The sequence below is a fragment of the Taeniopygia guttata genome, chromosome 2, assembly GCF_048771995.1.
Source record: "Taeniopygia guttata chromosome 2, bTaeGut7.mat, whole genome shotgun sequence".
Classification (NCBI taxonomy): Eukaryota; Metazoa; Chordata; class Aves; order Passeriformes; family Estrildidae; genus Taeniopygia; species Taeniopygia guttata.
Window position 1 is genome coordinate 43,204,403 of NC_133026.1, and position 26,121 is coordinate 43,230,523.

General features: G+C 39.2%; 2 protein-coding genes across 4 annotated transcripts in view; both read right to left on the minus strand.

Moving 5' to 3' along the window:
• Nucleotides 1-13,205, minus strand: part of MRPL3 (mitochondrial ribosomal protein L3) — a 28,341-nt gene extending 15,136 nt beyond the window's left edge. The window contains exons 1-6 of the mRNA XM_012571719.5: nucleotides 12,994-13,205; nucleotides 11,041-11,219; nucleotides 10,122-10,213; nucleotides 9,250-9,348; nucleotides 5,214-5,313; nucleotides 3,282-3,342 (exon numbers count right to left, since the gene is read on the minus strand). Coding sequence (XP_012427173.4) covers nucleotides 3,282-3,342; nucleotides 5,214-5,313; nucleotides 9,250-9,348; nucleotides 10,122-10,213; nucleotides 11,041-11,219; nucleotides 12,994-13,103 — 641 coding nt within the window. The 5' untranslated portion in view covers nucleotides 13,104-13,205. The remainder of the gene's footprint in view (nucleotides 1-3,281; nucleotides 3,343-5,213; nucleotides 5,314-9,249; nucleotides 9,349-10,121; nucleotides 10,214-11,040; nucleotides 11,220-12,993) is intronic.
• Nucleotides 13,206-18,556: 5,351 nt separating this feature from the next.
• Nucleotides 18,557-26,121, minus strand: part of CPNE4 (copine 4) — a 224,586-nt gene continuing 217,021 nt past the window's right edge. For all 3 annotated transcript variants that reach the window (XM_072925796.1, XM_012571621.5, XM_030265082.4), the window contains 2 exons: nucleotides 25,555-25,791; nucleotides 18,557-19,149 (listed from right to left, as the gene is read on the minus strand). In XM_072925796.1, the coding sequence (XP_072781897.1) occupies nucleotides 19,018-19,149; nucleotides 25,555-25,791 (369 nt within the window). In that variant the 3' untranslated portion in view covers nucleotides 18,557-19,017. The remainder of the gene's footprint in view (nucleotides 19,150-25,554; nucleotides 25,792-26,121) is intronic.

Genomic DNA, 26,121 nt, shown 5'->3' on the forward strand with positions numbered 1-26,121 from the left:
GAGGACATGCAAGAGTTAAAGAAGAGGAAAATAATATTTCTGCAGAGTTAAAAATAGAGTTTAATTACAGTTGTTCTGGCCTCACCTGCAGGGAAGCAGGTGTTGAGGTTAACCACCTAATTTTATACAAACCCTCATTTTCCAGATTTGATACAAGTAAAATGCCAGTATCTAATGAGAGAACTTTCATTTAGAAAGTAACTGGAATAAAGAACGCTAATTAAGCAACAATTTACTTTGCTAGTAATGTTTCAAATGTAGTTAATTTAAAAGAGCATTATTTCAATGCTGCAGGGGAAAAATATTCCAACTACTTAGATAACTTTGGGCAAATGGAGAGCTCTGATTCAGGCTCAGATTACACTGTTAATCAAGCAAAACTTAAACCATAAACACTCCAAACTCATGACTTAATTTAGCTCATTTCCAACAAATCTACTGTTGGCTTTTTCTTGGGTCTGAGAATATTTCTGATGTTCCTCATCACCCTCACAGTAAAGAATTTCTTCCTAATATCTAATCTAAACCTACTCTCAGTTTGAAGACATTTGTCCACATACTTTTGCAGTCTTTCTCCATCTTACAGGCTCCCTTCAGGTACTTGAAGGCTGCAATTAGGTCACCCTGAAACCTTCTCTTCTCCAGGCTGAACAATCCCAATTCCCTTAGCTTTTTCTCACAGGGGCGGTGCTCCATCCCTAGAAGGGACCACAGAGCTGGATGCAGTACTAGAAGTGGGGTCACAGAGCTGCAGCCGGTGATGGAAGTGTTTCTGGATGCTGTTATGCATTTTAGCTCCAAGCTCAGCAGGGCTAAACTTAAGGATTGAGCTTTTAAATTACTGAAAATGAGTACTAAGGAAAATATTTCATCACTATAGAAGATTTACAGCATACAGACACACTGCCTACTCTCAGTGCTCTAAAAGCCACTCATACCATGGTGAACAATTGTGAGATTTGAAATAAAAGTGCATACATAAATCTTCAACCAAACCCTCTCATTCCTGTGAAAGTGTTTTTGTTTACAGATGTATAATGAATCTAAAAATTTCAAAAGACTTTGACAAAAACATTTGCAGGGAAGATTAAAGGAAGACAGTCATAAAAAATCTCCTACATTTTGGTAACCAAATGAAGAGGCTAACCCAAGACTTCTGGAATTAAATTTAAAGTTTGCTTTTTTATAAGGCGCATACTTTTTGTTTACATTTTGGCAGAAGTAAGCATACAAAAGGATACTTGCTCATCTGAACAATTAGAAGTTGGTAAAAGATTAAAATATCCTTTATATTCCACTATATTATCTCCTCATTGAGGTGACATTTGTTTTCTTTCCTTTTTAAAGGACTTACTACAATTAATCGTGCTATTATCAACAGCACTGCTGTTTTCATCCACATGATTTCTAATACTGTACACTCTGGTGTCTCTTCCAATTAAAGCAAAATTACTGTCAAACTCAAAAATGTAAAGTACATATATATGTAAATATATTTATAAAAACTTGACAGCACATTTTAGGAATTACTGTTCTTCAAGTCCATAATGGTTGGAAACAGAAAGACCCAGGTCCTCCCTCCACATCCTTCCCCAGGCTGGGTAGGACTTTGCTGGAGGAAATTGCATGGAAGAAACCAAAAGAACAGAAGAAAAACTGAAACGTAGTAACATAATTATTGCCCGAAAGCTAAGGGAACACGATAAATGAAGCATTCCAAAGAAGTAGTAATCAGAATGTGAACAAGCCACAGAAAAAGGTTAAAAAATTTTGATATAGAGAAACTGGAATGATTAGAGAATCACACTGACAGAAAACCCGTTTCACCTTTCTCTTTAGTTAAAGAACATTTCCTTCACCTTTACAGAAGGATTACAAGAAATGTGCTACCAAACCAGCAGTACAAACACACAGCTAATTTCTCAAATGGGATCATAAAAATATCTAGAGAAAACATATTAGAAATACTTAATTCCAATCTAGGATGGATTCACTGAACAGGACCAAGAACTCAGTTCATTTTTATCTTGCTAGTATTTTCAAATACTAGAAGCAAGATACAAATCAATACCCTGTGGCTGTTTACCAATAGCTTCTACACTGCTAAAAAATCTCTTCCCTAGCTCTTGGAACAACTCCTAGGAAAACAAAGCTTTTCTGCATTAACAAAGATTGACACTTTATATCCATTAACTGACTGTATTCCTAATGATCATGCACTTTGTTTTGCAAACAACCTATGGTCTCAAACAACCTATGCTCACTGAATGCAATTTTCAAGCAGAATGAATAATATGCCAGATCTAAGTATCGTATAACAAAGTCTGACATGGAAAAATACTAATTCCAGTCAACTCCTTAAACTGTTTTTCTCAATAGAGTGCCCTCACAAATGTAGGGGGGAGGTGTAGTTCTATCAGAATTGCATACTCAGCTCTGTTGATATGGCCAGTTTCCCCATATATACAAAATCCTGTGAACAGCATTGGACATCTATAGGTATTAGGCCCTACATGTGAGACTTGCAGCTGGGTACTATCTCCATTGCAGAGAAAATAAAACCTGCAATGGCAAATATTATCTTTGTATCACGACACTGAAGGACGCAGACAGGAGTTCTCTTGATCAGGGGAAATCACATATGTACAAAAGCCAGGATAGGATTTTTTTTTTTTTTTGCCACAGGATGCCAATTTTTCTTTTGAACACCCTCTATTACTTGAGCTCTCATTTGGCATTCACAGTGGTCTGAGAGGAAATTATTCCTCCCACATTAAAGTAAAAGATCTTTAGCCACTGCTGGCAAGGACATGAGCTGGAATGTGAGAGAAAACAAATAAAAAGAATTTGACAACTCTGTTTTACTGCTAAATGTACTCACTATCTTTTTACTATCCTTTTAGTCCACATATCTCTTCTCATCTCTTCACCAAATTAAAATTAAGGTGTCTTTTTGGGAACCAATACCTTTCAGCATTTATTACTAGAGACACTACATTAAAGTATCTCTTTGCCCATGCTAATCATGGGCATGTGAGAGACAACACAGGCAGACCTCAGCCTTTATAGTACTAATAATCTACCTGCCTTGCTCAAAAGCAAGAGTTAGCCTCATCAAGAAACATAACTTGATATTTCTGACCCAATGAGTGAACAGACATCAATTTCCTGATACTACCACTGCAATTGTATTTCAGCTTTTGTGAGCCAAATTAGAGGGAAAATAAATAGGCATTCTCTTTGAGAAAGATTTAAGACATGATAAATTCTCAGGCACCTACGTTTTTGCAGTAACATCCACAAACTGCCCAGGGCGGAAGTGAGCAGCATACAAAGGAGTACCTGCGGAAGAAGAGGAGAGATCCAGTTCAACTTAGTGCTGAAATCCTCAACCACTATGCAGTTATTATCCTCCAGGGTAGGTTACAGTCACAGGAAAGGAAACAGAACTTGTTATTTAAATCTTATTTGTTCTTCTTTATCAACCTCACAGACTGAAATAGATGCTTTGTATTTATTATTTAAGCACATTTAAGATATAACCCCATTTCAGATGAGCAGGAAGGAAGGGTCAGATACACTGACCTTCCCACACTGCCAAAGCCCAAAGTGCCTAATTAGTTAAGATTCATAATACATATGCTTAGTAAGAAAACAGAATATGTTGAATTTAGAACTACTAGGACTTCACAAGGTGGAGGGTTAAAAAAAACTCAATTAAACCAAAAATCCAAACAAACCGCAAAAACCCATTTACTAGAAAGAAATGGGGTTAAAAAAATTTTGCAATGCTTCCTCTTTTAAGACACAGTGTTTCCAAACTAAAGTCTGTAGCAAAAGTACAGCTTCCTGCACTGAGGAATTGTCTACACACTAACCTTTAGCAGAAACAGTGCTCCTGTAGGTCAGTGACATCACTCACCTCACTGTAATTACACTAATTCCTTAAGTACTTGCAGTATCAAAATATTAATTTCCGATTTGTTTTGTCTTCAGTGATTTTTTTCATCCAAGTGCAAATCTTCTTTCATTAGCAGCTTAAAAAAACCCAACAAAGTAAAACTGATAACTTAGTTCTTTATAAATTAACTTTAAACTGAAGATCCATGTGGCTGCATATTTCAGATTGCAGTTTGTTATACATCCATTTAAAAAAGAAATTTTAATTGCTTCATGCTTTTTCAATTGCTTCCATGCTTTCTCAAATCTGTATGAATGCAAACTAAAATTATGTAAACCTCTCATAAGTCTCAAGCATAAAAACTTTTATATTATTTCATGTTCCATTTACATAATCCACACACTTGGATAACTGCCAACTGACCCAGAATCATACACATAAAGGGTGTTATGCACAAAATACACACACTGCAAAACCAACTTATCAAAAACTTGCAATTCTGCTTTATCTCAAGCTATTACTTCCATTTATCAGTCCAGACTTCATGTCAGACTTGATTTTTATCAGTTTACTGCACTGTCTTAAAAAGGTCTTGCTATAAAAGCTCAAAAAGTTCCACTAATGGCACTGAAGATGCAATACATTAGAATTTCCTACTCTGTATAATCCTTCAGAAAATATCTGTAACTGCCCAAACCCACAAAATAAATGCAACCTAAATACACTACCTAATAAAACCTCAGAAACTTAAAACTTCTTATTTGATCTACAAACTTCCAATACTGATTTGTAGTGAGAATGTTTGCTATAAACAGGATTTAGAGTGTTTTACTTTGCAAGCTGTAAAACAGGAAAAGCAGCCTTCGTCCTACTTTTGAATATAGCAAGAAGGAACAAAACTCAAACTTCTATTTCAGGGTCCTGGGAAACATCACCAAAATTGTGTCCCTCTCATAAGGATAAACACAGAACTTCCTGTAACTGTATCCATATTTATGCCCAATAAGTTAATCAAGGTTACAGACATTTACTTCTTAACTCAATGTTCAGAGTAAATTTGGATTGGATTTATTTTCTTATAGGTGGAAACATAGTGCCCTGGAAAAAGCAAAAAACACATCTCATCAACTAAAAAGTAAAACCCATCTTCTAATTTTCCCTATGAAAAAAGTTTGCTTATGCTTAATGAAAAAGAATTCAGCATTTTCTATGAAAAACAACACTGAAATACACATCATAACTTCATTTATGTCTACAAGTGATAGATGCTAAATGACTGTGCACATAATATTCAGTAGCTCAAAAAAATTACCTGGCTTAATTATGGCATCATCTGTTACATTAAATGTTGTAACTTTCTGCTTCCGTGGTACTCCAGCTTCTTTAAAAATTTCATGTGCAGACTCTGGTTTCTGCAACAAAAAGCAGCCATAAAAAAGAAGTCATCTTAAATACCCAAGAATCAACCCAGCAAAGAAAACTATTACAGATTGCCAACATCACTCAGAGAAACAGATACATCATACTAGAATTTCACATGAGGCGTGCATTTTATCTCTACATAAAGTTTATTTAAAAATAAATAAATGTCTGCCTTTTATATTCTGTCAAGTAGTTTACCCTACAGCTACCTAATATAAATGAGAGATATATGAGGCTATTGAAGATCAGAAGAGGGAAACAAATCATTTAGAATGTACATGACAGACGCTACTTTTGTTTTTCATGGCTTACAAGGAGTTTTGAATTTAGAAGGAGATTCTCTTTTTCAAAGCTTCTGATGACTTAGTTCCACACCACAATAAATATAATTTATTAACTAACAAAACCAAATTGTTATTAACTAACAAAACCATAGAAACAAATTCTCATCTTGCAGAAACTTCTAGAAATGCTTAAATTTCCACAGAAGAAAATTTTGAGTCTCTGGGCAAAAAAATAACAACAAGTTTATGATCCATGTATTTTTAAGATATAGCAAGTACACTTAGTGTCAAACTACTGCTGACTTACTAAAGCAGGGATTCTGTTTTCAGATGAGTCTGACAGATTTAAAAGTACTTAAAATTATTCTAAGCTGTTTTAAGCAAGACATCTCACAGAACAGCATACCACTGAGACAAATCCAAGCAACGGAAACAGTGATGCAGGAAAGTTGTGGCCACAGGAAAAAAAAAAAAAAAAAAGAAGCAGGTGATTTTCCTTCAAATGATTTCTGGTAGAAAGCAATTTAAGCATCTAACAATACTGTCACACTTGGATAATCTCACCTCTGAGGTTTGCTTCTCAAAACTCCTGTGCAGCTCCCTCTCTCTCAAAAATTATTTTGTGTATTTTAAAAGCAAGTAATGTGCACAACTTTAGACATGTTATTTAGTGTATTTGAAAACATGGTTTTGAAAACCTGCGTGTTGCCCTTTCTTTTGTTTTCAAACATTTGTTGAGAAGTGCTAGAACAGAGGAAGTTTTATGAAAAATGAGGAAGCAAGATGATAAGGATCCCTGATTTAGAAAAAAAACAGGAATTTTAAGTTTATGAATCTGCCTTTGAGAGTGAAAAATATTTCTCAAGAGATTTGTTAACTTGAGGTCACAGTACAAAATACTTCAAATACCTTTAAAAAACCAGAAACAACTACATACAAATTCTCTCCTGAGACCACAAATATTTGAGAGATCAGTGGAGCACCTGTATTAACGTGCAGAATTATGTGAGAATGAAAAATAAAGATATGGACTTCCTACTAAGTGCCTGTATATCAATCCTTTATTTCCAGCTATGTAAAACTGCTGTCTTAAGCTACAGCAAGGGAAGCCCTGTGCTCAGCATGGGTGGCTGGAAAGAGCTACCACACCTGAAGAAGAGCATGGTGAAGTCAAAGGGTAAAATTCACTTGTATCTCAAGAGTCCTACTCTAGGCTGTAGCCTTGCACTGTTCTACTGCAACAGCACCTCCTCTTCAAACAGCCAAGTCAGAGATGTACTTTTACAAATAAAACACTTCAGTCTTTACAAACCCTTCCTAAAAAGCAATATTGAAGAAGGGAACACTGAGTGGATTCTCAGAGGTTCTTTATTTTTAAAAACCCCAACAATATCTTCCAGTATTATAGGAAAATGATCAATACACCCTCATGTATAGGAAGCATATAAAATATTTTTAACAAAAAAAAAAGTCTGAGCACTTACAGAACTTACTTTTGAGCATAACTTTGCATTAAAAAATCATGAAGAATCTGTTCACTTTTAACAGAGTGACATACATCAAGCTAAAAAGGAAAAATGACTCTTGCTAAAAATGCAACACCACTTATCAGTTTTAAAGCAATCTGACACTCCAAAGAAATACAGGAAATTCTTTGTTAGAAAAATTACTGAAGGAATCTTTTGAATGAACTCATTGAAAACCAGTAGCTGTGAGAAATATGAGGAAGACTGATGTTCCTATGAAGAATTAACAAAAAAGAAATTGCTTATGCTAATACAAAACAGTATCACTCAGCTTTCTTTTAATTCTCACTTCTGACACTTCAGAGAGAAAATAAAAACATAGGAGGGCTGATAAACATAGGAAAACAATGATCCAAACTTGCAGCTAAACCACAGAAATACATCACTTGTTAGTAACAAGTATATCTGCCCAGAATCAGTACGCCAAATTCTTCCTTAGGAATTATCTAGTTTATACAATGATGATGTCAATAAATAATAATAATAATAATAATAATAATAATAATAATAATAATAATAATAATAATAATAATAAACAACAGTTCAGTCTCAAGCCAAAACTTCACCAAAGATTGCTCAAAGAATATTTAATTAATTTCTTTATTAAAATGAGTTAAAATTAAAGTTCAACCAAATTAACAGACACTAACTTGGGAAAAGTTATGCCCAAAAAAAAGTCATAAACATAACCCACACTACTAAAAAGTCCTTGAGTTGACTTTTTACATAGTTCTGCTTTGAAGAAATTTTCAGAGGAGCTGCTGTTTAAAAATAAGTTTGCTTCATACCTCCTTACTTCTGGCATGCTTTTACTCTGACAATATACTGGACCTACTGGTAACATCATCTTCAAGAAAAGATCAACTCTATGGAGTCTAATGGGCAAAACACAACTTGAAAATTATTATTCCCATTACTCTTGCATATCTTAGACCAAAGTAACAGGAAAGAAAAAAACACAGCTGACATTTTTCCAGGAAAATGCCATACCTGGAAAGTAGAAATGGACTGAAGTGACAGAATAGATACCTGAAGAGTGCAAACTTTACTAGTCAAACATGTCATAAACCAACTGAATAAATGAATGGTACCTTGAAGTATAAGCCTGTTCAAAATCAGCAGACTATACTAGAAAAGCCAACAGATCTACTCTTCTTCTCCTTCACTAAAGCAGAAACAAATAGACAGATTAATTCTGAGGCCCTGGGATAACCATCTGTTTGAAAAATGGAAATCTATGCCCTCAAAAAGCCACAATGATGAACTGAGATAACCTGCTTATTAGTCATGAGCCCTGGGATTTTTTCACTTGCTCAAATCAGACAAATTATTGTCAGGATATTGCAATAATTGAAAAATTATATTTTACAGAAGTAATGCATCACAGAAACATCCTTTGAGGGAAAGCTTTGTTCCTGTTTGATCTGTAACTCATCCTGGGGAATGACAGCTCTGCCAGACAACCTCAGCCACTAGAGATATCTGGGAATTCCACATCAAGCAACTGGGATGTCTGAACAAGTGAGTGGCTTTGATATGGCTGTTGATGAGTTACAATCATGAAGCTATCTTCTTAAAAAGATAAGTCTTGAAGTTACTTAGCAGAACTATAGGTAAACTAAACAATGTCAACAGACCTGGGGAAAAAGTAAAACTATATCTAAAAAGACAGTAAGAGTAAGAAGAGTAAGCCAGAGCACTAAGCTGTAAACAACTGATGTAGCTGAATAAGTATACAACAGGCTCCTGAAGTGTGTATCTTGCGTCCTCATCTCAACTGAATCTCCACAGACATGAAGAACACACATTTCTCCACTGCTAGTGGTCCTTCAAACCCTTTCACCAGCATGAGACACTGCACCTCAAAGCAAATTCATAAACCCACAGCTTTCCTAGAGAATTAAGAGGCAAATCTTTCAAAAAGTTCTTGCTATTCTCTTAATCAAGAATTTACACTCGCTTAGGAAATGGCAAAGGTGAATGTGACAAAAAATCAATTGCAAAGCACGCTTGTCAGCCAATCAATCTTTCAGAGAAGTCTACTTATGCTACCTTTATATTATCATCACAACAGAAACAACTATTCCAGCAGTGACACCCAAAGTGCTTCACTTACAGAAAAAGGAGATACATTTTTGCCTCCAACAAGCAGCTTAGCTGTTTTTGCACCGGACTCTTCCTTTGAAACGTATCTTAAAACATGGCAATCTTGAACCTAGAGAAAAGAAAAAGTGTTTGTCCGAGCATAAGCAGATGTGTATACATTAAGACAATGAAACACCAAAGTCAGTCTGGGTTTCATAACAGAAGATGCAGCCTACAAGTAAGACTGTGTTACGTTTTTACCACTGACATTGCTTTCCCAATGAACTGAAAGCTTATTTCAGAAAGCCAAAAAAATTAGTAGAATACAAACTAATTTCATAAATGCTCTAGAAATGATAATCACCTTTTTCACACAAGATCTACAAAACCCTTGTTGTAAGCATGCAAAGCACACAGTAAGGGTCCCCATTTTAGACTCCTGCTCCTTTGCCCTGTAAACCTGATGGCCTTCACACTCCTCTTGAGGCAGCAGCCAGTCAGCAAAAGGCTTCATCACAAGAGCAGCTGCTGGAGAATATGAAGAAGCAGCTTCAGAGCTACAAAGGCTCAGAAACCAAGGTGAAACTAATCACAACATGCCTGCAGGTGGAAACAGCAAAGAAATTGAAGTGTGATAGTTAACCCCAGCTTTGTTGCATCACGTAGGTAACACCACTCATAGCTCTGCAGCATTTGAATAGCTGAGACAGTAGGGCAGAGCACTCCTAGAAAGAATGGATATAAACAGAATGGGCATGGTATCCTATACAGGAGTGAAAGAAATATTCACTTTCTTTAGGCTTTCGTACTCTGTACAAGTAGTAAGTTTAACTTTTCCTTGAAACAGCTGGTTTACAATCTGAATATAGTATAGGAGATTAAATTCATTATGGTTTATTTCACCTTAAGTAGTGTGACAGCATGTTTTTCTCCTGATTTGGTCCATATTGGCATCATTCCCAGTTTTACTGCAACAACACCAACTCTGATGGAATCTGCAGATGAAAACAGAATATAGATGCACCTTCACACTTAATAATTGAAAGAGTTCATAGAATAATCTGCAAAGTCCCATTAACTCTGATCTTTCCTAAGGAGGTGAAGGAGAGAAAACACCACTAAATCCTTGCAGGTAGGCTGGGTTTTTTTAATCCCACCAGTAGTAAAGTTCTTCTGTTTCAGTTGTGTTTGATAGAAAATGCAACTACTTTTGGTTTGCTTTTCTTTTACAAAATACAATGCCCATGTATTAGAGCCAAGCTAACTATAGAAAAGTTCGCTGTAGGAGGCTCCTCCCACTCCAATCTTTGCAATGGCAACGTGTCAAGTATGCCACACAAATGATGTGACCCTTCTAAAAGCTCAAAAACCTAATTCTGTGTTCTAGTCCATAGGAAACTGTAATCACAGACCAGAAGCGGGATGTATTATATACTACACTTTTTCTTCAGAGCCCAGCAATATTAACAAAATCATTTTCAAGTTCATACACTTTATACTCTAAGAAGACTTTTTGGACAAATTCTGAATTTATTATCTTGCTGTTGTAAAGCAGTGGGATAGGCCAAGAGCTGGACTAAAAACCATCCTTAAGAACTAAAAGTTCTTAAAAGCTTCTTAACATCTTGCAATATTTAAAATGTTTTTTAGAAAACTGACATATTACATTTACTTATCTGCCAGGAGATTTACTGAGTGACTGATGTGAAAGCCAAATGGAGAATACTTCACAAGACACAATCCTGATGTTACTGAATGCAACAACACAACAACAATAATAAATTCAACATGAACAGGTATTTCAGAAGAGATAATTTCTCACCTGGTGTCCACTTATTCAGTGGCCATGGCTCATCTTTCAGAGGGCACAGCTTGCTGGCTGTCTGAGCTTTGTACTCCTCTGCAGTTATCTTCTTGAGGAACTCCACATTCTCTTCAGAAAGATGCTCGTGCCACCATGTTGAGCTGTTGATATGTCTGACTACAAAGCCCAGCTGATCCCTTTCCAGAGGTGGGAAAAGGTTTTGAGTGTCTTATCAGTGCAAAAAGTGTCCCACAACATGTATGTTACATCTAATTTATAAAACACCTAATTATCTCTCATTTGACTAAATATTCTGAATTATAGCAAAGGGGAGCAGGCAACAAACCAACCAACCAACCACCCACTCCTTTTAAGAAAAAGAAAAAAAGCAAAAACCAGCTAGACCCATGAACAGAGATAACAGTATGTACTATTTAACTTTAGCAAGACTTTTAAAAACAATCTGCTGTGGCATCCTTCTATTCAAGATGGGATGTTATGGTATGGATGGGTGGACTATCAGCTGAGCAAAAACCTGGCTGGATCGTCAGCTGAAGGAGTCACAGCTGATACTTTGGACTCCACTAGAAGGCAAGTTACAAGCAGAGTTGCTCAAGAGTATTCAGGAACTTGTCCTGTACAGTATCTTTTTCAGTGGCCTCTGAGAGGAGATGAGTGCACTGTTCTTATGCTGGAAGGGAGCAGAGGATGATGCCCAAGGGTGTCCCTCTGCCAGCCAGAGGGACAAGCCAACAAGGAACCCAGTGAAATTCATAAAGGAGAAATGCACAATTCCATCCACAAGTGGCATGGGATAATTTGTGAGAAAGCTACTGACAAGACCAAGGCAGGCCATGTCAACGAGGTGCACACCAGGAGAGTGAGAGAAGTGCTATAAACTGAAAAGGGAGACTCAGATTTGCCCTAAGAAAAAAAAATGTTCAGCATGAAGACAATCAAACACTGGCACCGGGGTCCAAACAGTGGGACTGTGCAGCTTCAGTCCTTAGAGGCTTTCAAGACCCAAAAGCACAAAGCCCTCAGCAACCTAGGCTGACCTCAGGGCTGGTCACACTGTGAGGAAGAACTTAAGACCTCAGCTTCGAACTTGGCTCCTTAGCTCCCTTCCAGCCCCAACAACTCTCTCATTCTACAAACACTGCTAAACAGCTCAGTGTCCTGACATAAATGTTATGAGGGCTGAAAAAGGCTTGAATGCTCCCCAGTCCTCTGCAATGTCAACAAAACAGTATTTAATGGTATAGGCAGTGAATGCACGTGGCAAGCGGGCCAAGGTCACCCAAAACACCGCAGGTCAAGTCGCTCACTATGCTGCAAAGATGGCTTGGATGCGAACGTGCCTGTCCTGTCATAACTCCCACGCAGGCCGGGGACGTTCCTAAGGCTGGAATGCCCCAGCAGTAAGCCCTGGCACCACGAACAAGGCTTCCAGGTGCTGCCACACACAGAGGCCTCCCCAAAGGGCGACGGGCAGAGACGCGCCCGGGGCGGGGAAAGGGCCGCTCACCTGCCAGTGCCTGCAGGGAACCCACAGGAAAGACGAGGCAAAACTACTTACAAGAGCCTGTGGTGACAGGGCAAAGGGGAATGGGTTCAAACTGAAAGACAGTAGGCTTAGATATTCGGAAGAAGTTCTTTGCTGTGAGGGCGGGAGGCACTGGAACTGCTGCCCAGGGAAGCTCTGGATGCCCCATCCGTGGCAGCGCTCAAGGCCACGTTGGATGCAGCTCTGAGTAACCTGCTCTAGCTGGAGGCGTCCCTTCCCACAGCAGAGGGGGGTGGAACTAGATTATCTTCAAGGTCCCCTTCCAACCCAGGCCATTCTACGATCCTACGATCTCGGGGCTGCGATAGGGGCCGAGCCACGCTCTGCTCCCCGCTGTTCTTGCCGCTTCTTCTTTCCCGCCCGTCCCTCGGAGCAGCCCCTTCCCCTCCCGGCCGTACCGCTACCTGTGTCCGGGAGCTGGCCCCGCCGCCGCCCAGAGGCGCCCGCCGAGCCGGGCCAGCCGCCCCCAGCCCGCCGTGCCGCCGAGCCGGGCCAGCCGCCCCCAGCCCGCCATGCCGCCTGCCCGGCGGAGCCGCCGCCGCTTTCCGGCCCCGCCGCGTCCGCCGCTGGAAACCTTCCGTGCTGCCCCGGACACAGAGTTCCGCCCCTCGGGCGGCGAGCTCAAGAGTGACAAAAAAACTCCCGAATCACCCCAAAGTCGTGGGCTGCAGCACCTGTGGCCGATGGAGCTGCTCTGAGGCGGGGGGACTACCTCACCCTGCTTTCCCCCGGCAGCCCTTCCATCCCTGTCACCGCTCTGCCCGCGTTGCAGGCGCGAGGCTGTGACATCCGCCTCACGCGTGTCTAAAGCGGGAAAATGCCAGCGGCTGCTGGGGTTTATAAGCACCCCTTAGGCACACAGGGTTGCGGGACAATGGACTCAAAACCTTCCTGCAGGTTTTGAGCCGGTGCCCTCGGGGTGTGCTGGTGTGTGGGAAGAAGCGACTCTGCTGTGTCAAAGTTCCCGGGGTGCGGGGCTGAACCACTTCAGGGCTTTGCTTCCGCGGAAATGAGCGACTGGGCGAGAGGAAAAGGCCTCAAGTCGTGCCAGAGGCAGTTTAAATCGAATACTGGGGAACACTTGTTCTCGGAAAAGGTGCTTAAGCATTGGAACAGGCTACCCAGGAAAGTGGTGGGATCACTGTCCCTGGGAGTGTTCACAAAAACATGTAGATTTGGCACTTAGGAACGGGAGGTGTGATGGCCCGGCAATGCTGGGACAATGGGTGGAATCGATGATCGTAGAGGCCTTTCCCACCCTGAATGATCACATTACTTTTTGATTGTGTGCTCCGATCGATCGAGTGGCTGGGCTGGGTGATGGCGAGCGAGGGAAGCATTCATGGGAAGTGTATTTAATAGGGAAAGTTCCTGGTAAATTAAAATGGGTGGGTCAGGGAGAGTGTTCTGGGCAGCCTGACACAGGGACGGTACCTGTGACACTCTGGCTTTGGTGTGGTCTGGCTTCCATCAGTATGCAGGATTGACTGACTCTTTTTTTCCTTTTCTGGGCAGGGAACCAGTACAGCTAAAAGTGCACTAGTTAGGATAGCTAAGGTGTATGCACCCAAGATTCCCTTCTGGTTTCAGCAGAAATCCCTTTTTGTAAGAACACATGAACTTTCAGCATGGTCATCTGGAATCTGTCCTTGTTTTTCTTTACCCCACTACTCTATCTTCTCCCCCACTTTGGTATGTGTGTGGGGGTGTTGCACTTGAGGCTTGTAAGTGAGCTATTTTGGTGTTCACACCCAAAACTGTGATCCAGAAACTTACCAGTAACTTTCTCACAAATTCCTTGTCCCGAATTTACTTCTTGTCCTTTTAAGAAGTAGCCACATAGTGTGTCCAGAAATGCATCTCCCAAGTTTACAGTCCAACTGACATTCCCATTCTGAAGCTGGGCAGTCACCTCTGCTATCACAGCCATCACTGCACCTTTTTGCTCGCTCCCTGGCATCAAGAACAGCATCAGGGATGTTGCTAAATTTAATACAAATGTGTTTTCTAATGGGGTCCATTGGTAGCTTATGCTGCTGCTCTGACAGAGACCTTTATAGCAGGAAAAATAAAGGGTCCAAAAATGATAAAGGTGCTGTGTCCCAATTTCTGAGCAGTGTGCTAACCTACAGTGGTGCTAACTTGACCAAAAGTCCACAGGAAGTAGCAGAATTCTATTTGCCCCCATTTTAGAGATCTGGAATCAAGGCACATTGTAAGATTAAGTAACTTCGAAGCCATGGCAGATGTTCCCAGACAGAAAAGAGGGCTCCCTTGATCCTAGTGAGCCTTGTTGCCACAGCATGATGTTTTTCTCATGTAGCATCCTGCACAGCTGAGGTGACACAGGATTTCCTGCACTAGGAACTTGGAAATAATACACGGGGGCACAGATTTCGGAGAGAAAAGTTTCAGTTCTGTACTTTTCCCTTCTTTAATCATGATGGAAAATCAACCTTTCTTTTTATTTGTTTGTGTTTTGTTGTTTTTGTGGGTTTTTTTTTTTTTAATTGAATGCAGCTTGTCATAGTGCTAGAGGTTCAGTTTGGAGGATCTCTCCAACTTTGCAATGAAATTGGAAAAAACAAAAAAGAGGGTGTGGGAGTGCAGCCAGCTGATGGAGCAGTGAATGCTGCAAACGAACATGCAGCTGGGCTGAAAATTATCATTCATACAGCTTTCTAACTGCTGAAATTGTCTCTGGTATAGTGCAGCTTCTCAGCTCAGGACTGTAGATACAAATAAGACCTCTGCGTGAAGGAGAGGTGGTGCTATAAACTCTTATTTTTCTTGTGGCAAAAATGGCACTTTCTGTAAATAAAAGAAGAAAAAATAATGTGAAAAGTGTAAACTTATCCTAGGAATCTTCCAGCTCATTCTTCCCAAAAAACACCCCACAAAAAAAAAAAAAAAAAAAAAACAACCCCAAAAAACCCCCAAACAAACAAAAACTCAAAAAAACCCCCAAAACCAAAACCAAACAAACAAACAAAAAAAAAGGCAAAAAACCCACAAAAAACCAAAAACCCAACCCAAACCAAACAACCAAAAAACCCCAAAAACAACCAACCTCAAAAAAACAACCAATCAATAAAACAACAACAACAAAAAAAGTAGAATGCTGCATTGTTCATCCTGGTAAAATCTTTATATGGAAAGGTATTACCTTAGGGTAATAAGCACTTAGCAGTGTATTAGCGTTTTTTTTTCCAAATCTCTTGCTGACTTAGTTTCCCCTACAAACTAAAAAATGCAACTCATACCAGTATCTGGCTCAAGAATTATAGATGTCAATGCATTTTGGGCTAATAGGAGTTTTCTCTGACTTTTGTGGTTTTTGAATTGGATTTGAGAAGGCAGGGTTGTAGTTGGCAGAGAATATATTTTAGATCATTGGTTATCTTGGAAGGACAAGATGTAATTTATTTTAAAGCACTTTTCAGAATTTAAAATGATCCATCAAAAGGCAGAAGAAGTTTAAATTTGCATAAAAAATCTGCTGGAGAAATTGATGGCAGTTCAGCCTAAAGGCAGAATGGCCTTGCTAAAACCCTAAGTAGATAAAACAGGAGAAAAAAAAAATCCCATTTCAGAGATATATTCATACATTTAATGAGGTTACCCTGCATAAAGTCCACAGTATTTTATTGCAGAGAGTAGCTTGGAGCAATGAGAATAACATCCAAAGCCTCATCAGAAAGCTTTTACCATATGGCCAGTTTTGTCCTCTGTGCATCCTACACCAACTCACCACACTGTTAAGTGTTTGTCTTACATGCTGAGATCTGTACATTCTGAAGGAGATTTCCAATTGATTTTTCAATACTATGAAGGTATATTTCCAAGTACTTGAGGGCTGCTACAGCATTGTTGACCTATATCAACCACTGATACTGATTTAGAGAGCATTTATAATCTGGATTATGTGAAGTAAACAGAAAGATCTGCAGCAGCTGGGGTTCTAAAGACACTTATATAGACCATGTACACACATGAAAATGACAGATGGTTTATATAGCTCAGCATAAAATAGCGTGTTGATCTCTGCATTTTACATGATGCCACATTATAAAAGCACCTTGTAACACCTCTGGAAATGAAGAGCTGTTACTGTCCAATTCTATGTAACCATAAACACTTCAAAAATTAGTTTAGTCAAATATCACATGTACCAGAAAAAACAATTTATCTGATTCCTAATTTTTCTTGCTGAAAGCTTTCTTTTATTCAGTCTGGCAAATGATAAAGAAAAGGCTGAGCTTCTTCTCAACTGTACATGACATCCCTCAATGCAGGTCCCAGGGTAATGTAATACTCTTTACATGGTGAGAGCACCATCATGTCTCTGAGGAAGGATCTCAAATCCCTTTTCAAGTAATAAACTCCCCCAGTACTACTGTGAGGTATTTATGATACATGACAGTGACCTTCATTTTACAGAGGAGGAATCTGAGGTGCAGAACATTGAAAAATCTTGGGCAAGAAAACAAAATGAGATACTGGAGGAGGAAAGAACATGGAGTCATTGATTTTTCAGTCCTGTGCTTTAACAGCTAGAAAATGCTCCTCCTGAGAATAGGGAAGGAAAGAAAATAGCGGGGAAGTGGGAATATGAAACTAGAGGTGTTGTATGTAAGAATTAAGAATAATCAGCAGAATGGTTTTGGCATATAAGGGGAGATCACAGTAGCTTCCAGATTAAATACACCCACAGAGGGAGAGATGTGCAGCCTGACAGGGTAAGCTCTCAAATGAAGTGTCAGCCATTACACAGAAATGTGGATTTGAGATTTATCAGTTTGGACATCTCCAGACAATTTGTACCCATGACCAAGTAATACTGGCTGCTGCTCCTCTCTGATCAGCTGAAGAAATTCTTACAAGCAAGTGTGAATGATGGCACTGCAGGATAGAGATAGGGCAGAACTGAATGTGCGGGGAAGGCAGCCCCATGCATCTTGGCTATCCCACTGCCTTCATTTAAGAGCACAAAATCATCAATCAAAGCTGATCCTATTGAAGTTACCTCTAAAGGAGAATCAGAGAGCTTGACTACTACATTACCTGCCTAAATATGAATTTAAAAATATGTATTTCTTAACCAAAACCCCTTGCTTACTGGGGATGGTTTCCAAAATATTCAGCACTGGCCCCAAACAGCTTTTTCAGGAACTAGCAACAAGAATGTTTTTAATTCAGTGGGAGTACAACTCATCCCAATACAAGTTGTGTCTTTTGGACAATCTCACACAGATTATTTTTTGTCAAATTTTCTCCTTAGTTTTTAACAGGTCACATCCTTCAAACACAAAAATTATTAATCTAATTTCTTCACTTACATACATAAATATTTCAATGGAAAGTGCAATCCACCACCATTCTGTTCTTGTGTGTCCTTTTTTTAAATTTTTTTAAAAAGTGGCTTCAATATTCTTTTGGTAAAAAACAGTTCTTCTACCACACACAGGTGATCTGTGTGAGGATGAAGTTACAAATCACTGCTTGTCAGAAAATCAGGCTGTGCAAAATTTCATTTGGAAAATGGGCCACACAGAGTTGGATACTGCATGTGAGATTTAAAAACACAAATGAAACAAAGTAAGAATTCCCAAAGAGAAGAGGTTATAAAATTGGATAGCCTAAATACGCTCTGTTTGAAAGCCAGCCAGACTCTTTGGATTAAGTTGGCATGTTTTAAGATACGCAGTACTGATGGATCATGCTTCCAAGCCAGATCTCTTTACAGCTATGGTCTGAACGCTTTGTAACAGCTGGATTTGTCAGGCTTTTGAAAAGTTACTACTACAGATTGAGTGAGCTTGTTTGAGTGTCCATGTTTTGAAGTGCTAACATTAGAAATGCCTATGCTTCAGGACAGGTATCTCCTGAAACACTTTATTACCCTTCCCTTGGAATAGGGAAATTGAAAGCAGGCAACCCTGTGGCAGGGAGAGAAATAAAGACAACTGCAAAACTGTGTTGTTTTTATTTTAAACATGCAAAATACAGTTCATGCATCTGCCATTTTGAAAAATTTCTCAGTTCATAGCAGATTAAACCAAAGACATTTTGGCTATCGACTCTCAATAAATATTTCAAAATGCTTTACAGTGTAAATATAAGAAATTTAGCAAAATTTCAACAAACCTGTATAAAAACCAGATACAGATAACTTTTTATTTCAAGGCAACATGCTGTAATGTAAAGAGTTCACTTTTTTTCTGGATTTTTTTTCTCATAAAAAGTTTTCAACAATACAATCGCTTAACAGATTTAAGCCTTTAGGCTACACATGCAAAAAAAAAAAAAAAAAGGATTTTAGTTAAAAATCACCAAAACGTGCTATTTTTTTGTTTCATTTTTTAAATACAGTAGTTGTAGACAGTAGCATTTCTCTTTTTAAATTTTGTAAAAGATTGCAGGCAGGTTCATGGAGCTAGTGTCCTGGAAGACTCGTACTCTGACATACATTTTGGTTTTATCCCTTTACCATTGTAATAGTCCACGACTTGGTTTGGAACTTCAGCCAATACGCTTTTTGCTAGAGCAGCTGGGGATGCCTGCAGGAAATGGTAGAAAACACAAGCATTAACCTGGCTCTCTGCTAGAAGTGCCACGGGTTTTAGAGGCATTGGTGCCATGGCATCAAGGGAGGATGTATGATACAGAGATGGAAGGAAGAAAAGACTTAAAGTGAATCACACTCATTTTATGAGTCAGTTTAAGTATGGAGCTGTAGCTGCCTCAAAGTATACTAAAGCTGAAAATGCTCTGTGTGACTTCAGGCCCATTTGGACTATTTTAAGTTCAGGGTAACTGAACTTTCCTGCACTCTGGGAGAGCCCCATATCACAATAAAAAGCTGCAAAGACTTCATTCATCAGTGTTCAGAGCTGCAAGCTGAACATGAATGGACAACACTGTGAAAGGGAGGCCTTCATCATCATTCTGCTCCTCAGAATCTGTCATGGTGTTTTAATGGCTGGGAAAGTTTTTAAGTCAATAAAAAATACCTTGTGTTTATTGGAATTAAACCATGGTTACAAGGAAGCTTCAATCCTAGGCTTGGTGGAGTCTTTAAAGCTTTTCCTGCAAAGTAAAAATGGCAAGTATCCGCCAGACTACAAACTGATGATCCTGAAAGGTAGGGACAGGTATAGAGATGGCCACTGGCTTTCACCCCAGGCAGGGAGGAGGGCTCCCCCTCAGTGCAGTGAGAAACCTTGCCCTCTATCAACCACACAAAGTTGCTGCCTTACACCCCGACGATTCTTCATTTTCAGCAGAGAGGCCTGTGGATGTTTTGTGGGCAACCATTACCTGCGTGTGCTGCATGGATATTCCTCAGCCTCTGAAGTCAGCAGTGACAAAGCTGGACTCATTCTCCCATGCACCCTCTTGCCCCATATTTTGGATTTTCTTGTTTGTAAGTGTTTGGGTAGAGCTGGTTCCAAGTCCTCTGGAGCCAGCCTTCTTGGCCATTTTCCCTTTGAGCCCACCACAAAAATGCAGTAAAAATGCAAACACTTAAATGTAATTTTGTGAGGTTGAAATTGATGTATTTATCGCCAGAGAGTGCAGACTGCATCTCAGATGATGCATGGGAACTCAGCCGGTGGCTGGATCATATTTCTTCTGCACACCAAGTACTTTTTCCCAAATTAATGAACACTTTCCTCCTCACTGTCTGTAGTGTTATCAGCCAAGCTGCAAAACTATCAGGTCACAAAGCAGTTATATTGACTGTTTTTTAACCCACTCTTTTTCATGGGGTGGCATCCTTATCCTCACAGAGTCTTAAAATTTGGTTTACATAGAATGTAAATGGTAATCTATTTATAGGCATGCTAACCCAAGGGTGAAGAAAACTCCAGGCTATTGAAATTCCAGTATCAAATATTATAATACTGCAAATATAAAGATAATGCTGGCAGTTTTTTTCCCCCGTGTTTTTGTATTTTGACTCATGTATGGGATTAGTAATAAATAAAACTAACTGGAATTTCCCTACTGTGACATTGATACCAAAATATTTGTGCAGCCAAAAAAGCTTGGAACATTTCTGCATGAACAAACTGGCAAAGCATAGAGCATACTTTATGTGACAGTGCAGCTAGTGTTCTAAGGTGTTACACAGTAACAGAACCCATTCACTTTAATCCTGAAAATGGAAATGCATGGTTTTCCAGAGTTGCCCTATTCTTGCCTAAACCTGTTTTATAGAATCATGAAATGATTTGGGTTTGAAGGGACCTTAAAGTTCATCTAGTTCCAGGTAAATAATCAGAAAATACATCTTGGAATCACATGAATGGCTGATTTCTATAATGCTATTGAAAATTACTGTTTCACTCCTTCCCAGTGTGCCAAAGCTGTACATACCTTACCCTACCTATGTGCTATCTTACCAAAAATACAACCCTACACACAGGGAGTAGGGGAAGAGCCCTGAGACAGCATTGCACATATAAGCTGTAGCAATCTGGAAACTTCACTCTGCTCCGTCTTTAAAAATGCTGGGCTGGAGCACTGGCATCAGCTTCTCTGGATCTGTGTAGTTCACATGTTCTGAACTTCGGGCCAACAGCACTCACTGCTGTGCATCATCCTCCCTCCACCACTTCTCTCTTCTGAAGCCACATCCATTCCTCCCGAAAGAAGAGTCAGCCCTTCAGGACAGGCTCTGTCAGGGCTCAGATGCACAGCTGAATCACTGCCACTTCAGGAGCCCTCAATTGAAAAGCCTTTCATTGAGGTTTAGGCAAAAACATTTACTGTGCCCACAGGCTCACAGGCAATATGTGCCCCACGCAGGATTGCCCTGGAGTAGCTGGCTTGATCCATACTTCAAAAGTCTGAGCATGGGCAACTGTTGCTTTACTGAGTTTCATCATGCCAGTGATGTCTCTTAGTCCTGGAGCTCTTCCTAGCAGGGAACGTCCCAAAAACAGGCTTGGGGCTGGTTTTTCCCCTCTGATGATTTGGACCACCTATATCTTACATAATTTTTGTGGTGTGGTAAAGCACTCTCATTTCCAGATCAGATGGTGTAAAGCAGCATTTTCATTAGTGAGAATAACACTCAGTACCTTCTAAGCTAAAACACAGACCCAGTTCATCAGTGTTGTGTAAAGATTGCCTTTGCTGAGTCTTTACCACAGATGGGACATTAAATTAATGTTTTACTGTAACATTTTCCTGACTGCTTGAAGAGCATTCTAGCAATAAGCACCTCAAGATGAATAGTTATCATTTGATAGCTGATACACAACAGTCAGATCAGTCAGCAGCAGGAAAACAATCCCCTGTGATTCCATAATTGGTGTGTATTACAAATGACTGTTGATTCAGTTCTATAGCTTCACAATGCTTAACCTTTAACTACAATGCAGAGTGCAAAACATTGCTCCTTGCAGTGGCTATGAGCTGTGCTTTCCATACTCCTTTGTGATGTGTTATTAAGTCACAGCTGTTAAACTTTGTGATTAAATACAATGCAGAATGGAATACAATCTACCTGTGGCATCAGATTTGTGCCCAGTAAATATATCATACATCCCAAAGACAGAAAATTTCATTTCTTAAAATATAAATGTGAATGCATTGAGGCAGGTGATTTTCTTCAACTGCATTTCAGTGATAGAGCATCACTGTTTTACAGTTTCAGGTGAAGGACACTCACATTACTGGGATGGTGATGATTATAGAGAGAAAAATGTCACTTGGATTCAGGAAAAATATGTTTCCTTTGTTTGCTATGTTTCCCTTTAGCGAATGACACCCACTATAAAACAGGACATGTTTTAAGTGTTAATGGTTACCTCGATTTTATCATGCCTCTACAACTACAGGATTTGCCAAGAGTCACTGTCGTTGCTATTATTATTTTTGATGGTTTCAAAGATATTCCTTAAAGAGAGAGAAAGAGCTTAGGTGTTTTACTGAAGTAATTCTGCTGCACTGCATTGCATAGGAGATTAAACCCCTGTAATAGAGCCTGCTGTCTACACTGACTCTTAAGCCAGTAAAACATTGATGTGGGTATAAGATTTTAGGTATGTGAATAACTAATTGAAAGGTGTTAAATGCCTGTGTGAGTGCTGTGCAGGCTCAGAACCTTCTCTGAAGTCAAACTTACAAAATAAAAGGGATTCGTTCCATAGGTTATTTTTACAACATTCCTTCTCCCCCCTTCCATTTTCTCAAAGGGGAAGGTTTTGCAAAGATTATTTTTGATCTCTTTGGATAGATACGAGATTTTGAGTTCCAAGCTAACCTGAGAATACAAGAAATGAAAAAAATATTGCTTGGGTTGACTCCAAGGGAATTTTGGTTTACTCTTCCAGCAAAACAAAAAAAAAAAGGCTCATGCATAACATTTTCTTCTCTCCTGTCATTACTAGATATAATATGGATTTAGGAATAAATAAATACTTGATTTATCAGAAAAACATATAAACCTTACACAATTTGATTTTTAATCTTTCTAAAAAGATCTTTCAACTTTTTTTCCACTTAATAAATTAATACAAGGTACATTGACAAAAGGAGTGGGATTTTTACCTAAACATGTATTTTACTTAAAGCTGTCAAAAGTAATATGCTGATGTATGTAAATTCTTGTGTTCAGTCAAAACTGATCTGACAAAAATCTCCCAAATGTGTTAAATCTGCATTTCCTTTGTGGGGAAAAATAAATTTGAATCAAAACATCACCCTCATTTCTCCCATGAAAAATTATTTCACTAGCTGATGTATGGTCTTTTGTTAGTGCTAAATAAGCAAGGAAGATATGAATGTCACTTTGTTAAGAGAGAGAGATTATTTGGTATATGACAATAAAGAAATTCAGCCAGAAGTGACTATTTTTATAAGCACTCATTCATTACACTGACATTTGTTGAAAAGATGAAAGATCACAATAAACAGACTAAATATCAGGTTGCATAAGATATATTAACTTTTCTGATAGAGCAAATACAAATCTGTCTCTATACCTATATTATCTTTGCTACTGAAAGAGGGAGAAAAATATCACTATTTAACAAAACGAATACATAAAGATTGCTTTCCTCTCCCAGTACTGGGGAAGTTAATCTAAATCAGCTAAAAAGAATATGTGTCATTTGACCAGTGCTGGCAATAACAATGCCACAGATTCAGTCACAAGTTAACACTAGGGGCACAATATATTTAGAGCCCAGAACTGCAACTGTCAGCATTAATCTACTAAATCCAGGATGATTTTAGCTTCATTATAAAAACCATAGTGAAACTAAAAATAACAAATGTAGCTGGCTTTGCCAGCTCCTTGCAGAAACATGTTTTCACCTAATTAAAGTAGCTCCCACTAGCCCATAAATAACTCAGCTCTGGACACTTTTCCAATTACTACAGTGCAGCACTACACACTTGTGATTATGTGATGAAGGAATCACAAGTTCTGAGGTGGTTTTGCTCATACTTTGATTCAGCAGGTAGGTGGCTGTGTGTCCCTGTCAGCACAGTAGTCAATCTGCAGCTATTTGGCATGGTGGCACCAAACTAAAAGCATAAGATGAGTTTTCCCTCCTGCTGTATCCATGGCTTACATAAAGCTAGATGGAAAAGAGGAACAAGTTTGTTTCTCTTGATCCTTAGCAGAGTTTGTGAAAGTAAGCAATGTGTTTAGATCTAAGGCAAATATTGCAAAATTGCATTTTGAAATGAGAAAAAAAGAACAACCCTTGTAAAGAGAAAAATGAAGGTATTTTGGAAGTAGCAAAAAGAAAAAAAAGCTCATGTGGTGACAAAAATCCCAGAAAAACTAAAAGAGAAGCTAAATTAAAAAATAAATGTAAACAGTGCGAACCCATATGCAGATCAAAACCAGCTGAGAGTTGAGCACTTTGCTGTGACATATCCAAATCTAAGGATCTTTAGTGTATGGGAGCAGATTGAAAAGAGCAATCTCATGTGGAGAATGAGCCAGTTGTACTGTGAGGTAAATAAATTCTCAAATCAAATACTGAGGCTATCCTTCCTAGACAGAGCAAAAAAACCAGCCTTGAGAACCAAATAAATGTAAGAGAAGTGAGAGGAAAGAAGGGAGAGAAAGATGAAGAAAGGGAAGGAAAGGGATGGGATCAGCATTGCAGAGGAACATAATGCATGTCTCCATATGGAGGAAAAGAGCTCTGAAAAACCCCTCTGTGTGTGGAAAGCCCCTTCTGATGGTGAATGCTGTGCCTACCCTGCTGCTGAAAAGTCCCTGGAACAGATGGTACAGTGTAGGACAGGTGACTGAGAAGAAAAGTTAATGACCAAAACTTTACTTTAGATTTGGGAATTTAATACTTGTTCTGTTCCTTTCTTTCCTACTGAGTATCTTCTACACCACACTGGCCTCAGTCAGGAACAGCTGGCTGAGGGCAGAGGGAAGCTCTCAATAATGCCACTTTCTTGCCTGTGTTCCTGTACAGAATTTGGGAAAGGGTTTGGAGGCAACCAGGATGCTGTGGGTGGATTATTCTGCATTTGAGAGCTCAGGGACCAAATCTCAATAAAGAAACAGCCTCCTGGGAAACACTGTGAAGACAAATTCAAAGCCATTTCATCACTGTCTATGGAAATGAAGGAATGGAAAGCAGAATACAGTAGTCCTAATAGAACAGATGCAAAAGAGAATGGAAAACAGACAACATGAAACATAAGGCAGGGAAAGTAACCAAATTAAATCAGGCAGAAAGTGGAAGCAAGGACTGGCACCACGAAAAACACAGGGATTTTGTCTCATCTCTTCCTTTCCCACCCCCACCAACTCACTAACGGAGCACATTCTGATTCCTTTTTTTCCACTATTTCTGACACAATAATGCCATGGATTTACTCAACAATTCATGCATATGCAAACTTAAGCCGAGCCTCATGAATCATTCACTGTACCCATTCACCCTTCTGTGGCAAGGATGGAAAAACCAGCTTACATGTTTGAAGTTCCTAAATGGCACAAACTGGACAATGTCTCGAAGCACAGGCTCGCCCTTGGGAGACCTCAGGATGCCGTCATCACCGTCCAGCATCTGCATGTCACTAAAATCAGCGTTGCCCACCCCAACGATGATGACTGACATGGGGAGGTGGGAGGCGTGGACGATGGCCTCTCTGGTGTCAGCCATGTCTGTGATGACGCCATCCGTCAGGATCAGCAGGATGAAGTATTGCTGAAGTTGTTGGATAAGAAGTGAAAAATTATGTCATTAGTTAATAGTCCAAAGCTGCTTAACCTATTAAGTTAAAAAGTATAAAAGTGTTTCTGGTAACTCACTCATGGACCTTTTTAAAGAAAAAAGAACCTTTGTATTGACTATACAGAATTTTCCATTCAAAACTCCTCAGCTACTAATTTCTCCTCTGCAGGCTAATGGGGTCCCTGAGGAGAGCAAGGCAGGATACATCCATCTTCATATTCTTCATACAGAGCCTCAAAGAGAGGTTTTCTCATTCTCTAGTGGACAGCAAGCAATTTGGTGAGCTTGCCATTCCTTTCCCAA